Here is a 14,902-nt window from a genome sequence, read left to right on the forward strand (position 1 = left end):
GCTGGCTCCCCGGGGACCCTCGGGGCCCAGGGAGGTGGGCTCCTCCTGCGTCTCACAGCGTGGGGTGTGGGCAGAGGCAAGGCGCCCCTGGGCCCAGAGCCCCGCTGGCCTCCCTTACTGCCTGGGAAGCATGTCACCACCTGGAAACGACAGACGTCACCTTAGACGTAATTTTTGCTTTCGTATTAATTTACCCTGTGAAACTGTGCTCTTTCAACGTGGAGGAAAATTAATTTGAATATCTGGGAGAAGTTTGAGTCTGCCCCTAGGATGAAAGGATGTGATGGAGGCGAAGCAGAGATGGGGCCTCCACGAGGGTTTCTGGGGGGCCCCTGGGCCCCCTGGTCGGGTCATGCCTCCCGGTGCAGGGCCGGCTCCACAGTAACTGCGGCCCCCTCCAGTGTTCTTGCCTGGAGAATCCCAGGGACGGGGGAGCCTGGTGGGCTGCCATCTGTGGGGTTGCACAGAGTCGGACACGACTGACGTGGCTCAGCAGCAGCAGCAGCAGCAGGAGGCGGCATGCAGACCCCCAGGGGCCTCCGGACAAGCGCTCACCTTCAGGGTGAGACGCCCACCAGGATGGATGTGCAGCTCAGCCGCGGCCCCGGGTCCATCGCATCCTTGATCAACCACTGGTCTTGTTCCCGCCTGACAGAAATTTAATTCAAGTTGGCTCTGAAAATAATTATTGTATTTTAAGAGTAGTAATCATCGGCCGGGACATGATTGACTGTGTCCATGCCTATTGACTTTTTCTATGATTTATAGCTTTATTTAGTCGATATTCCCATCGAAATTGTATAATTAATTATAAGTGTGGCTGTCAGGGCGGCAGGATGGAGTGCCCTGGTGAGGATTTGGAGAGATTAAATTCTCCGCGGCTGTCCCAGGGCAGGCGCGGGAGTGTTCCCGGCGCTCGGCCCGTCGGATGGAGATGTTTTCTCTGTGTGTAGCACCTGCTCCGGCTCCGCCGCATCGATTTTCCAGCCTCTCCCCTTCATCAGCGCCGCGCCTCTGCTGCAGCAGAGGAAGGTGCGTGGCCCAGACCGTGCCTGACGGATACGGCCGGCCGGCCGCTTCATCGTTGTCCACACACGCCCTGCGCTGTTCCTCACTTTGTAATCAAGAAGAATGTTTAAGATACATGTGAAATTGGTTATCAGGCTGTGAAAAATCTCAAAGAGATACAGATTACCATTTCAACAGAAATGCAATACCATTCCTGAAACACGGTGTGCCGGCCTCCCGTGGACGCGGGGCAGGGAGCCCTCCACGGTAGCAAGAGTCCAAGAGGTCAGATCACGAAATGCTTGATAAAAATTCTGAGACTGTTTAAAGAATCAGAGAAAGAATCAGAAACACAAACACCATACGCTCAAGAATCCAGGCAGATGAAGACACACAAGCTGCTCTCGCAGCAGCCAGGGAGCAGAGAGCCCCCCCACAGGGAGCAGAGTGTCCGGACGGACGGAGCAGGCCAGGCATGGTGCTCGTGTGGTGGGCTGTGGGCGGGACACGGGACGGACACTTGGAGCTGGCGGGGGTGGAAGGCGCGGTCCTCAAGAGCTGGGGGCGTCCGGAGCAGGACCCCAAACGCCACGACTGAGAGCAACCCCAGCGCCAGACCCCCCACGAGAGGACGCTGGCGGCAGGCCTCCGGGGGCGATGAGCCACGATGCTGGTGGACTCCGCGGGGGTCAGGGCCGTCCTCCTGAGCTGTGAGGGCTGAGCACTCACGCTCGGGAGGCTGTGGATGACACGCTTGCCGTCTCCCTGTGGGGGTGCGTCCTTCGAGCGTGCTGTGAGGGTGTCTCCAGGCACACGTGTATGCACCTGTGTGAACTCAGAGCTGGTCCAGGCTCCACACTCATGCTTCGCCCTCCCTGGAGACTTGTTCCCCACCCCAGACACCCTGAAACACCAACTCCGGAACCTTCCAGAAGTCGTTTGGCCCAGGCTGCTCCCTGGAGGTGGGGGCAGGAGGCTGCTTGTGCCTGGGAGCTGAGGGGCTCTGGCCCCATGCCCCCGCCCCACACAGCCCCCACCCTGAACCTCCCCTCCCCCCAAACCCTCTCTGCACCCCACTTCTGGCCCTGCACCTCTGGGCCCCCAGCAGGGCCATCATGGGTGCTGAGTGGGGCGAGCTTTGCCACTGGTGCCTCTGAGCAGACGTAGCCTCACGGTGGCAGCCGTGGGACCCGGCCTCCAGCCTCACCAGGCAGGGTCGGCGCTTGGTGGCCACTGGGATCGGGCGGCTGTGTCTGAAGCGTCCTGTTTGTGCAAAAGGAGCCTCGGTCCCCCCACCCCAGTAAAACCCCCAGGAGCTCCTGCCGGGAGGTGTTCGGCCTGCTTCCCTCTGACTCACCCGAGGAGAGCGGCCCGGCTGAGGGCTGGCCTGCTGCCCGCAGGCTCTGCGGGTGGCCCCCTGTGGGGGCTCAGGTGGAGCCTGGCGCCCAGGGTTGCTGTGCACACACGGCGTGCGGATCGCAGGGCTGAGATGGCGGGAGGTGAGGGGGCCGTGTGGCCTCGGGCCTGTGCAATGCCACGCTCCCCCACGCTGCCGAGGGCATAAGCGGTGACCGCGTACCCAGGGCGCACGTGGCTGCAGGGCCTGCCTCCTGGAGGCGCAGTGCCCGTGGACATGGCTCTGAGGAGCCCACCAGGCCAGTGCCATTTGTCGTCCTCCAGGCGAGGCCTGCGCCCGAGAGTGCAGCTCCGCTGGGGGGAGCAGCGTCCCTGCGGCTGGACCCTGCCTTCGGGCGAGGGCACCTCAGAGTGACTCCAGAGTGGCCGTGGCCGCACCCTGTGCGCTCAGTGGGGCGAGGTGGCCCCGGCTGGTCAGCACCGGGCCTCACCCTGGGGCCTGCAGGACCGTCCGGCCACACGCCTGGGCAGCCCTCGCTCACGGCCCAGGTGGTGTGCAGGGCAGGTGCTGGGGTCCGAAGTCACGGTGTCCCTGCCCAGGCTGGCCGCTGCCCCCAGGAGTGCAAGCCCAAGTGACCCTTATCTTCTCTCTTTTTCTCAGCTCTTAGAATTCGACAAAGAGCTGTCTGTGTTTCAGGACAGACTGTATGAACTGGACATCTCGTTCCCTCCCAGGTAAGGACCGCCCACTTGCTGGCCCAGAGGGAACCTCCGGTCCTGCTTCTGTGCCCCCGTGCCTCCTCCCGCCCCCTCCCCAGCCTGGAGAGAGTGGCAGGGGCTGCTCCCCTCGGTGCCGACACGGCCTCCCAGAGGTGCCTACGAGGGGCCGCTGAGGCAGCTCCAAGCTCTGGACCTTTCTGGGGCCGTCGGGATGCGGGTGTTGGTTCTGTCTTTCTCGGGTATGTGAGCTTTTGTGGTGTTTTGCTCTGGTGTTTACAGAATCTTGAAATCCTCAGCAGTAGCAGCATGCTCCTCCCTGGCCTGCCCGGGGCTGCAGAGGGGCTGGGTGGGGGTGTGGGGAAAGAGAGCTGATTACGAAATGGCCCAGGACACTCAGCCCTCTCAGCCGCCCCAGGCCCATCTGGAGGACACGGACACCCCCTGCGGCTGCTCCCCCCGTCTGCCCTTTTACAGATGCCAAGTGGGAATTCTTACCACTTGGGAGAAAACGGGCCTTGGGCAGGTTCGGGGAATCATCCTCAGGGAGCTGGGCTGCTGCGGGTGGGGCTGAGAGTGCTGTCTGCCCCCCCACCCCCATCTGTGCCAGGCCTCGCAAGAGGTAAACACGTCAGATCCACGTCAGAGATCCTCCCTGGCTCCCCGTGAAGCTCACCCTGCTTCCTGAGCTCCTGAGCCTCCTTCCGGAGGTCGGACATCCGCCGGACCTGGGACTCCTTGTGAGTCCAGACTGGCTGAGGTGTCTGGGCGCCTGCCGCTCACCGTCAGCGCCCAGACCAGTGACTCGAGGTGCAGAGGCCAGAGAGGCAGGGATGTGGCCCCCGGGGACCTGGCAGGCACCCAGCAGCAGCTCCGATGCCCGGGAGCCCGTGACTCGGCCGCTGGGCCTGAGTGGGCGGCCTCAGCAGCACGTCCAGGAGCTGCCCCACCGCGTCGTCTTCGGGCTCTGACGCTACCGAAACGAAGTGAAGTGTGCAGTAACATGCCGCCAGGGACCACTGGAAGCTGAGGCCGTCGTGAGGGACCGGGTTCCCCCTGCCCTCTGGGGGGTGGTGCGGGGGTCCCGGGCATCGCTCCCGCTTGATCAGGATCCACACGCCTCCCTCAGGGCTGCAGCCTGGCCGGGAGGAGGAGCTGTGGGCATACACCTCCCGAGCAGCCCAAGCAGGTGGCCAGCCCTGAGCTTCTCCAAACCCCGCAGCCTGGACATTCAGCCAGGCACAGTGCGCGGGGGGATGGGCCCGCCAGGAGCCCCAGGACCTTGTGGTCCGCTCGGGTGGCCGAGGGATGAGCCCCCATTCCCCAGGCAGCAGAGAGACAGGGATTTCAGGGCTGGGAGGGACCCGTCGGCCTGCACATGCTTCAGCCAGGCCCCAGGGGTGGGCTCTGGGAAGGCCCCAGGAGGGCATGGCCCCCAGGAGGGCGTGGCCCCCAGGAGGAGCATGGCCTGGCCTGTGAGATTCTGCCAGTAGGCTGGGGGTGGGGATACTTTGGTGCCAAGTGGGAGGAACTCCAGGGCGGTGCCCGCGCTGTGGGCACCCGGAGGTCACCTGCCCTCTGGGGTTCAGCTGCCTTGGGCCTGACAGGCTCGTGCGGCCTGAGACATCGTGCCCTCATCCTGGAATCATGGACGTCCTGTGACCTGGTCAGTGTGTTAGGGCCGTGCCAGCTCTCCAGAAACGGCGTCCTGTCCCTGCAAGCACATCTCAGCCAGAGACCTTTCTCTGGCTGGAGGTGGGGCTGCCCCTTGAGGGGAGGTGGTCTGGAAGGGACAGGGGGTGGGGGCCACTGGGAGGCCCGTTGGTCTAGGGGTCAGATTTTCTCCATTTAACTGGGATCTAGCATTCGTGAAGCGTTCCATATTTTTAAAACTAGTCATTCTAATCACACTAGGACCACAGCCTTGTCTAACTCAATGAAACTAAGCCATGCCCGCGGGGCAACCCAAGACCGGCGGGTCATGGTGGAGAGGTCTGACAGAATGTGGTCCACTGGAGAAGGGAATGGCAAACCACTTCAGTATTCTTCCCTTGAGAACCCCATGAACAGTATGAAAAGGCAAAATGGTAGGATACTGAAAGAGGAACTCCCCAGGTCAGTAGGTGCCCAATGAGCTCCGGGAGTTGGTGATGGACAGGGAGGCCTGGCGTGCTGCGATTCATGGGGTTCCAAAGAGTCGGACATGACTGAGCGACTGAACTGAACTGAACTGAACTGAGGTGGGAAAGGTCACGGTTTACAGACTAAGCTGTGGGCTTCCTGAGCTGAGGGTCCCCACTCAGAGCCCCTGACCTCCCAGCCTGCATGCAAGGCCCAAGTCTCCAAGGCAAGGCCATCCAGGCCACTGCCCGGGTCACCCACCCCCACCACCACAGCATGGGTCATCAGTCCCTCCCCCAGTGCCCAAGTCAACCCCTCTCCACCACTGCCCAGGTCACTCACCCCTCCCCGACAGCCCGGGTCACCCACCCCTCCCCGACAGCCCGGGTCACTCACCCCTCCCCCACTTCCCGGGTCACCCACCCCTCCCCGACAGCCCGGGTCACCCACCCCTCCCCGACAGCCCGGGTCACTCACCCCTTCCCCACTACCTTATCATCCCCTCCCCTACTACCCACCTCCCACTCCTCCAGTGCCTGGGTCACACCCATCCCCTCCATTTTGTTCCCTCATGTTTAAAACCACGTTCCTGACCATTGGGTGGCACTCACAGCCCCGTGTCTGGAGAGCTGTCCCAACACTGGGAACGTATCAGCGGAAGCAGCTGCAGGGGCGTGGTTAGAAACGGTGACCATTTGGTACCCAGATGTGTTCTCTGACTGCCAGAAAATAAGTGACCCCAGGAGTGCTGCCTGTGTGTGCAGGCATGAGCTCCTGTGCACACGTGTGTGGGGTGTGTGCACAGAGGGTTGAGCATGGGTGTGTTCACTGTGTGCACGGTGTCAGCACGTGTGCCTGATGTGGCCCCCGCATGGGTGTGAGTGCACGTGTGTGCAGGCATGTACTTGTGTGGGTGTGTGTGCAGGATGCGTGTGGTTGGTGACAGACTGATTGCATGTGTTTGTGTAGTGCATACGTGTGCATGTGTGCATGTGGTATCCATGGGGCACAGGTGTGGGTGTGCACAGGTGTGAGTGTATGTACATGGTGTGGACGCACATGTGTGTATGCAGACATGGTTATACAGGCACAGGTGTGGATAGGGAGGTATGTGTGCATGGGTGTATGCAGCATGTCTTGTGGGTGTGGGTTGTGGGTTGTGTGTGCACATGTGCTTGGGTACATGTATACCTGGGCCTGTATGTGGTGTGTGCGTGTGAATACATGTGTGTACAGTTGTGTGTTGCATAGGTGTGGGGGGGTGTGTTCATGAGTTCCGTGTGCACATGTGCATGGTATTTCACATATGAGCAGACAGGCGTTGGTGTGCATAGATTTTTACGTGCGGGTGTGGTACAAAACTCATGTGTGTACATGTGTACATGTGTGTTTCCTAGGTGTATGCATTCCCTGGGAGTGTTACCTGGATGTATGGCTAGGGTGTGTACCTAGGTGTGCGTATTACCTGGGCGAGTGTGTTGTCTGGGAGTGTATCTGGTAAATGTGTGCCTGGGTGTGTACCTGATAGGTATGTACCTGGAGGCTGTGTACCTGGGTGGGTGTATACCTGGAGGCTATGTACCTGGGTAGGTGTGTAACTGAGTGGGTGTGTACCTGGAGGCTGTGTACCTGGGTGAATGTGTACCCAGCTGGGTGTGTACCTGGGTGAGTATGTACCCATATGGGTGTGTATCCAGGTGGCTGTGTACCCGGATGGGTATGTACCTTGGTGGGTGTGTACCCGAGTGGGTGTGTACCTTGGTGGGTGTGTACCTGGAGGCTGTGTACCTGGAGGCTGTGTACCTGGGTGAATGTGTACCCGTATGGGTGTGTATCTGGGTGGGTGTGTACCCGAGTGGGTGTATACCTTGGTGGGTGTGGACCTGGAGGCTGTGTACCTGGGTGGGTGTGTACCCGGGTGGGTGTGTACCTGGAGGCTGTGTACCTTGGTGGGTGTGTCCCTGGGTAGGTGTGTCCCTGGGTGGGTGTGTACCCAAGTGGGTGTGTACCTGGATGGGTGTGTACCTGGAGGCTGTGTACCTGGGTGGGTGTGTACCCGAGTGGGTGTGTACCTGGGTGAATGTGTACTCGTATGGGTGTGTACCCGGGTGGGTGTGTACCTGGAGGCTGTGCACCTCGGGTGTGTACCTGGAGGCTGTGTACCTTGGTGGGTGTGTCCCTGGGTGGGTGTGTCCCTGGGTGGGTGTGTACCCGAGTGGGTGTGTACCCGGGTGGGTGTGTACCTGGAGGCTGTGTACCTGGGTGGGTGTGTAACTGGGTGGGTGTGTACCTGGAGGCTGTGTACCTGGGTGAATGTGTACCCGGATGGGTGTGTACCTGGGTGGGTGTGTACCTGGAGGCTGTGTCCCTGGGTGGGTGTGCACCCGAGTGGGTGTGTACCCGGATGGGTGTGCTGCCAGGTATTCAGGGATGTCCTCGGGCACATCTGCCCGCTCAGGGCATCCTGTGCCTGGGCTCTACCACGCTGCCCTCTTTCTGGTTGAAAGGCGGAACCTCGTGGCCCTGTTGCTTCTGTCATGGCTGAACCCTGTGGGGATCTGTCCAGAAGCAGCACTGGCCAGGGAGGGAGACCACCGTGTCCAGGTTTGTCCACGTGGCCTGTCACAGAGAAGGGCCGCTGGCTCCTCTCCACACTCACCAGGCCTGCACCATCCTGACTGCTCTGTGAGAGCGGCTCCTCCTCCCGCTCGGGCCGGGTGGTCAGGACGGAGGCTCGTGGGCTCCGGGGCTGCGGGCTCTCGGCGTTGGGTGAGGCGGCCTGTGCTGCACGGGTGTCCGGCTTTGGCCTCTCCGGGGCACAGGGGGTGGTGGACAGTGTCTGTTTGAGGGACAGTGGCCACCCCAGGGCATCCAGCTTGTCAACCAGGGAATTGCACGCCATGGGCATCACTGGTGCCAGCAGACAGGTGATTGTGTGGCAGCAGGGGATACTAAGTGGCATTCTCTGGCTGGCACACCTGGTTTTCAGAGCCTCTCTGCACCTCCGCCCTCATCATCCCAGCTGTGAACACACTCCAAGCCACACTGTCATTGGCTTGAAAACAAAGATCCAAGGGTGTGAGTGAGACAGCTTAGCGGGGTCTTCCACTGAAGTGCGGCAGCGGCTTCCCATGACGTGGAAGGTTCTCCTCACCCCGCACGCAGCCCTGTCCAGACCCCTGCCCTCAGGACAGCCCCTTCCAAACCTCCCTTCCCTGAGGTCTGAGGGTTCCACCTTCATGCGCTGCCCACTCCTCCCACCGACTCCTAAACCAGGTCGATATCCAGTCCAGGAATCGTTCCGTGGCCTCTGCCTGTGCGGTGTGGGGCAGGGCCACGCCAGCACCATGACAACAACAGGTAGTATGTCTGTGTGACCACGAACACGGAGTTTACCTTCCAGCCCCCAACAGGGTCTTGGGCCCCTGGGGGTCCATTCATCACAGCCAAGAACTCCCCAAACCTAGAAGTAACCAAAACGCCTCCAACAGTGGATAGAGGCTTGCTGTTGAAACGGGTATGGGAGCAAACAGGAAGCAGGGTCCCGGACGGCTGGCTGTGGTCGGGCACCCAGGCTGGGACTGGGCTGCTGAGCCCCTTGCGCAGGGCTCTGCCCGAGTATGTGCCTCGGGGCGACCGTGACCAACACACGGCACACGCACACCTCCTGGCTGTGCCCAGGCAGCGTGTCTAACTCCCCAGAGGGACTCATCCCTTCCCAAGTATGGACGGGTGCTCTACGTGGGGATAGATGCTTTTACAGGACAAATTATTATGGGAAAAGCTCCAGGGTTCACTTTTGTGAAAAACAAAAGTACGTATAACACAGAGACAGCATGCATTGCAAAGATGGGGCCGCGGAGGCCAACTCCCTGCAGTGGACAGGCCCACCTTTATATTGAAGGTCAGGAAGCGCTTCCTGGACTTCTCCGTGGTCCCTGATCAGAGCTGCACCATGTGTAGGTTCTTGTCTATAATGGTAAATATAAAATGGTGACATTCGACCAGAAGGCTGTGTGACCGGCCAGGACATTTGTCTGTCCAGCTGGTCCAGAGCTCCCACACACGGGGGCACAGGACATGTGCTGAGGGGGAAGGAACGGGTCTGCCAGCCAGCCGCGGGCATCGGTGCAGTTCTGTGCTTTAGGCTGCGTCCAGAAGCAAAACCACGTTGAGAAGACGAGCTGCGTCCTTGGCGGGGTTTATCTGAAGTGCTGGGAGGGACAGTGTTGGACTCGGTTCTGGAAGCTTCTGTCCTCTCTGTCCCCCGGACAAGCTGGGTCTTTCTGGGGTGCGGGACCCATGTGGAGGAGGGGCTGGGGGGCTGGCGAGCGGCTGCTGACTTCTCCCCTGTCCTATCTCCCCAGCTACCCGTACAGCGAGGACTGCAGCCAGGGCCGGCAGTACATGAACACCCGCTGCCCCGCCTGGTGTGACCGCGTCCTCATGTCTCCGTCGGCCAAGGAGCTGGTCCTGAGGGTGAGTGAGGCCTAGGGGGCTGGCTGGGGGCCGGGCCCGGGTTGGGGGCACCATCCTGCCGCCAGTCCTCGGGCTGACACATAGCCCAGGTTCTGGAGTCAAAACAGCGTAAATGGTCGGTCGCCAGGGCGTCAGGAGTCGTTTCAGTTTATTGCATGCTCGGAGAAGTCAATGGGCTCTTGTCCTCGAAAGAGCTCCTGAGCTGTGGAGTAGTCCTGTTCCCTTCAGTTGTAAATCTGAGCTGAGTCACACAAACACCAGGGGCTGGAGGCTGCGTGCAGTGCTGGGGCGGGGGGTGGGGGGGGGCGGGGTCTCCAGGTCCTATAGCCTCTCGATTCCTGGGGTTTTCAATGCCCACATTTAACACAGAAGGACTGCTCTCAAGAATCAATATCTGCACTGGTTTTGTCAACACCATCAGTGGAAAAATACAATAATGAAGTGCATTGATGCATGAGGGCAGCAGTTCGGCCTCTGAGTGACATGGGCAGCCAGTCAGGAGGGGGCGGGTGGTCCCCCGCCCTCAACCCAGGACGTCCAGGGCTCTGTCAACACCCTGCACGGCCCCTGCACTTGTTATGAGGGGTCCCATCTGCCCTCCGGGGCCCAGACCCTTATCCAGAGGTGCAGCTGGGAGGGCGGAGCTTCTGGGATAAGCCGGGTGCGTGCCGACTCCCGCCAGCGCCCCGGTGGCCTCCCTACGGAAGATCCTGCTGGCCTTTCCAGGCTGGGTGGCCCTGGACGCCCTGCTGTGAGCCAGCTCCTGGGAGAGACCTCCTGGACCAGGCTGGGTGCATGGGATCTGCAGTGAGCGCGCCCTGACAGGGCCTGGGGGCCAGCCGGACAACTGGCGGGGAGGCCCCAGAGCCCAGCACGGAGGACAGGCCGTGGGCTCTCCCACGAGCAGGCTTTACGACGTAAGCCGCACGGGACAGACAGGCCCTGACTACACAGACCCTGTACACACGTGTGGCCTCAGACTCAGCCCCACGCTCCGCTGGGCCTTCCCCGGGGGCTCCGCAATGGGGCGTGAGGAAGCAGAGTGGACAGTGGACACAGTGGTGTCCACACCTGCTGGCTTTGAGCACACTGGGCCGGCGGAGCCCAGAGCTACGGCCAGAGCAGGCGCCTTGGGGCAGAAAGGAGGTGAGGGTCGTCTTCCAGGGAAAAGGCATCTTGCAGTGAAGCCACCGGGACAGCCGGAGTGCCTGGCGTCGGGAGGCACCTGGGGCTGCAGAGTCCAGGAAGGCGGACGGAAGACCGCCACCCGTGCATGGCCTCGTCTCCGCTCCAGGGCTGGAGGTTTGATGCTGCAGACTTGTGGGGACGGAGCCTGGCTGGGTGGCCCGTCGTGGGGAGGGCCCAGAGCCTTCCTGGCTGGGGCTGCCCCAGCGGGCCCTCCCCTGGGGCTCCCGCGGTGGTGGGCGTCACCGGCCCAGCAGCCACCTGGCCGCGTTTCCGCGGCATCATCCATCATGCCATGCTCGGTCAGCTCGGCATCATGTCGGTTCTGCTTCCCGCCCCGAACACAGGGGGGGCGGCTGCCGTGATGGATGCGCAGGGAGGTGTGCAGAGCCCGCTGTTTATCTGTCTCGCGATTATGCACTTGGAAATCCACAATTTTATGCTGCCTTTGTAAATTGCCACGCAGCGTTTGATGAATGCTTCCCACTCCAGGGAGGCGCTGTGCCCGCCACGGGTGTGCAAGGCGTCTGTTGTCGCAGTTCCTGGCAGGCAACCACGCTGGAAAGTAAAGCTGACCTTACGCTTCCTACTGCGTTAAGGATAATTCAGTTTATAGTCTCAGAGGCTTCAGCCCCGGCAGTGAAAGCCTTGCCCAGCTGGAGCCAGAACCGACCGCCAGTGGCACACCCTGGGCAGCGCCCGCAGGCTGGCGGGTGGGAGGCTTGTGCACGCGGCCCCGCTCTAGTAGCCGCTGGGCATGGCCCCGTGGCGTTCAGGGGCATCTGTTCTCCTCTGAACAGGGAGTTCTGGGTCAAAACCAAATGCCAAGGGGGAAACGGAGACCAGGTGGACTTCTTTGGTGCCAGGGGCACAACGGGAAAGAGAGCTCCTATCTGCCCTGATGGCCGTGAGCAGAGGCCAGGCCAGCACCCAGGGAACGTTGCCTCCAGCCACCAAGGAAGGTTGCCACCCTCTCGAGGCCGGACCCCTCCCACCCTGCAAGCAGGGGCTGAGTGCTGCCCGGCCGCCTCCAGCTGCTCCCTCCTTGGGGGCAGCCACTCCCTCCTGGAGGCCAGCTGCTCACTGGCGGTCCTGAGCCGGCTGCAGCCCCACGGAGGAGTGGGCAGGGTGGCGGAGGGTCCCACAGCCACAGGGGCCGTCTCCGCTGCTCCCCAGGAAGCCCCCCGCTTCCGCCTCCCACGTCTCTTCCTGTTTGCTTTTCCCAGTCGGAGAGCGAGGAGAAGGTTGTCACCTACGACCACATCGGGCCCAACGTCTGCATGGGAGACCACAAGGTGACTGACCGGTGCGGGGGCGGTGGCGGGCGGTGGGCCGTCGGGGTGCTTCTCCTAACCCCCTTCTCCGCCTCCTGGTCCGGCGTCATAGACGTGGCCGCGTCAGTCAGCGTTTAATTCCCATACGGCGCCAGCAGGTAGCTAGTGGGGCGGTGAGGCAGGTAGAGAGGAAGCCAGAAGAGACTGGCTCAGCGAGACGGGGGTCGTGTTGGAGACGGAGACTGTCCCACGGTCCCTCCGGAGGTGCTTCCGAGCCTGCACCCAAGCGTCCTGCTGGCCTCTGCCCCGCCGCCCGGGTGGGGAGGGATGTCCGTGTCCCTGCCCAGCTTCAGGGAACCGCCCAGCGTTCCGGGACCAGCCTTGGACGTGTGACTCTGCCCAGCCCCCAGCCTGCCGCCCCTCTGAGGGGAGTGGGGCCACGGGTCCTGTGTCCCTGGCAGCCCGGGAGAGACGGTCACCGCTTCCCCTTGTCAGGCTGGCCGCCCACCCGACCCAGCGGCTGGATCCCAGGCCAGGCTCTGTCCTTCCCCATGTTCTCAGGGCCTGAATCACGGCTCTGAAATGAGCTTTTATACCGGTTTCTATGTGGAAATAATGCTGTCTTAACGGAGCATGACGGCCTTCGGCCTTCCGCCGCGGGTCTTGCACGGCCAGCTCCCCAGGACAGGGTCCGGCGCTGGGCCCACTGGCCGTGGACGCTCAGCCCTGACGGCGTCTCCTCTGCCCACAGCCCGTGTTCCTGGCCTTCCGCATCGCGCCCGGGGCAGGTAAACCTCACGCACGCGTGCCCAAGTGTTGTGTGGTGCAGTGACGTGGTGGTAAATATGCCTCCTTCCCTCGAGTTCACCTTTCTGAGCTTTTCCTGGTGTGTGTGTCCCCGTAACCAACGCCTGATTCCACGGCAGGGAGGCGATGCCAGCGCCTCGAGGGGACCCCCGGCGAGACCCCCCCGTAGCACGAGGGCCCACATCCTCCGACAGCTGCGTCCAGACCCGCTCGAGCGCCACCGCTAGACGGCCGGCCCCACACTCTGCTTCAGCCCCGGACGGCGCTCCGGACAAGCCTCACATACCTCACCGTCCTGTCTGTCCATGTGGCATCAAGTAGAAGCATTGGGTTTTTTTTTAAACGAGTCACAGTCCTGTTGCCAAAACTCTAATAGACAGCAAAAAGATCTGTATTTTAGACGTCACGGTTTTCGATTTTTAATCATTGTCTGTGTGGAGGAGCTTCTCGGGAGCAGAAACCCCGTGGGGCTCGGAGTCGCCCTGAGGCGGGGGCTGAGCGGGCGCGCGGCCGCCGCTGTCACTTCTGGAGGCCCCTCCCTGTCACTCACTCTACTGCCATGTTACATGGTTTCGGATCACACTGCAGCTGCTTTCCATTTTTATATATATAAATATATATAAATATATACTTTTTAAAAATAATTTATAAACCTTACCAAAACTACGCTGAATATACTTCCCAGTATGAATGCCTGAGTGTCATGTCACCAGTAGAACCGAGTCTAGGAGCTGGTCACCCGCACGTCCACACACGGAGCTGTCAAACCGGGACTGTGCCCAGTGGTGCCGTGGGGCTCGGACAGCCTGCGGCTCTCACGCCAGCAGTCAGACTCCTAGGCTTCCTGCTGTGTAATATTAAGAACTGAATGTGAAGTTTATAGCTAGCTCGGGTGTACCTTTCAAGGATTTTGTAAACCGTTTTGTCCGTCTTTTGTTACTGTACTATGGTGCCAAGTATTCTACGTAAAACAATAATATCACGGGAGAAATAAAAATAGCCTAGTCTGCTTCTGATAGAAACCGCTTTTAACATGGGCTGTACATAAACTATTAAGAGAAACAAACTGTCCGAGTCCCCGGTTGCCGTGCCTCCCACGGCCCGTCGTGACCCTGCCGCACGTCCCTGTCCCCAACACCTGGCGCGCGGTCAGAGGTGGCACCCGGCCCGAGGATGAAACACAAATGACGTTTATTGATCTGCTTTAAACACTACAGAACTCCCGGGCTGGGTGCAGGCGCCAGGGGAAAGCTTGGTTTAGGTGAATCACTACCATTGCAAATGGTTTGGCATCCACCGGCCGAGTCTGCAGCCTCGACAGAACGATCTGGGTGTGTGTCAAGCTGTGGTCACTCCGTCCATGTGCCGCACGGCCGTTCCGGCCCACGGTGATTTCTGTGTAGCAGGGTTTCAGCTGTTGGTCACTCTGGAGGCCTTTGGAAATGGCCGCTCCGGTCCCTAAGCAATAAAATTGATCTTGGTGAAAACACCGTTTGATTGTGCTCCCTTCTCCGGCGCTCCGGGCCCTTCCCAGGCTGCAGTCCAGGCCACCTTGTCCACAACCCAGGCCCTGCATCCTGTTGGATTCTGTCATAAAGCTGAGCCACGGTGGGAAGCAGAAAGAATGTCTTTTGAACTGTTTACTGCAGAGGTACCTACTGGGATTTACCCCTCAGCATTTTTTTAATGAAATTACATAAATGCATTGCTTTCCTCAAAACTTTAAAACTGGAAATTCCTTTGCTCCTAACTTAGAGCTGAGAGAATAGTTTTTACACACACAAATTTTAAGTTCTCTCTTAAAAAGAAAACCAGTCAGTGGAAAGCATCTGTTTTTAAAATTGGTGCAGTTGCATGGGAAAAAAAAAAACCCAGCCTTTTACTCTTTTAACATTTCCAATAATGACTTCCAAGATAAATCTTACAGTAATATAACCCTTCATATTTAACTCTTA

The 14,902-nt window shown here is 60.4% G+C and overlaps 1 protein-coding gene across 2 annotated transcripts in view; it reads left to right on the forward strand.

Moving 5' to 3' along the window:
- Positions 1–14,388, forward strand: part of INPP5A (inositol polyphosphate-5-phosphatase A) — a 153,786-nt gene extending 139,398 nt beyond the window's left edge. Inside the window, exons 12-16 of one of the 2 annotated variants that reach the window (XM_068961351.1) lie at positions 3,026–3,099; positions 9,570–9,681; positions 12,093–12,161; positions 12,892–12,979; positions 13,067–14,388. In XM_068961351.1, coding sequence (XP_068817452.1) covers positions 3,026–3,099; positions 9,570–9,681; positions 12,093–12,161; positions 12,892–12,972 — 336 coding nt within the window. In that variant the 3' untranslated portion in view covers positions 12,973–12,979; positions 13,067–14,388. The remainder of the gene's footprint in view (positions 1–3,025; positions 3,100–9,569; positions 9,682–12,092; positions 12,162–12,891; positions 12,980–13,066) is intronic. The other variant, XM_068961350.1, reaches the window with a different exon arrangement.
- The last annotated feature ends 514 nt before the right edge of the window (positions 14,389–14,902 follow it).

This window comes from Capricornis sumatraensis, chromosome 23 (assembly GCF_032405125.1).
Source record: "Capricornis sumatraensis isolate serow.1 chromosome 23, serow.2, whole genome shotgun sequence".
NCBI lineage: Eukaryota > Metazoa > Chordata > Mammalia > Artiodactyla > Bovidae > Capricornis > Capricornis sumatraensis.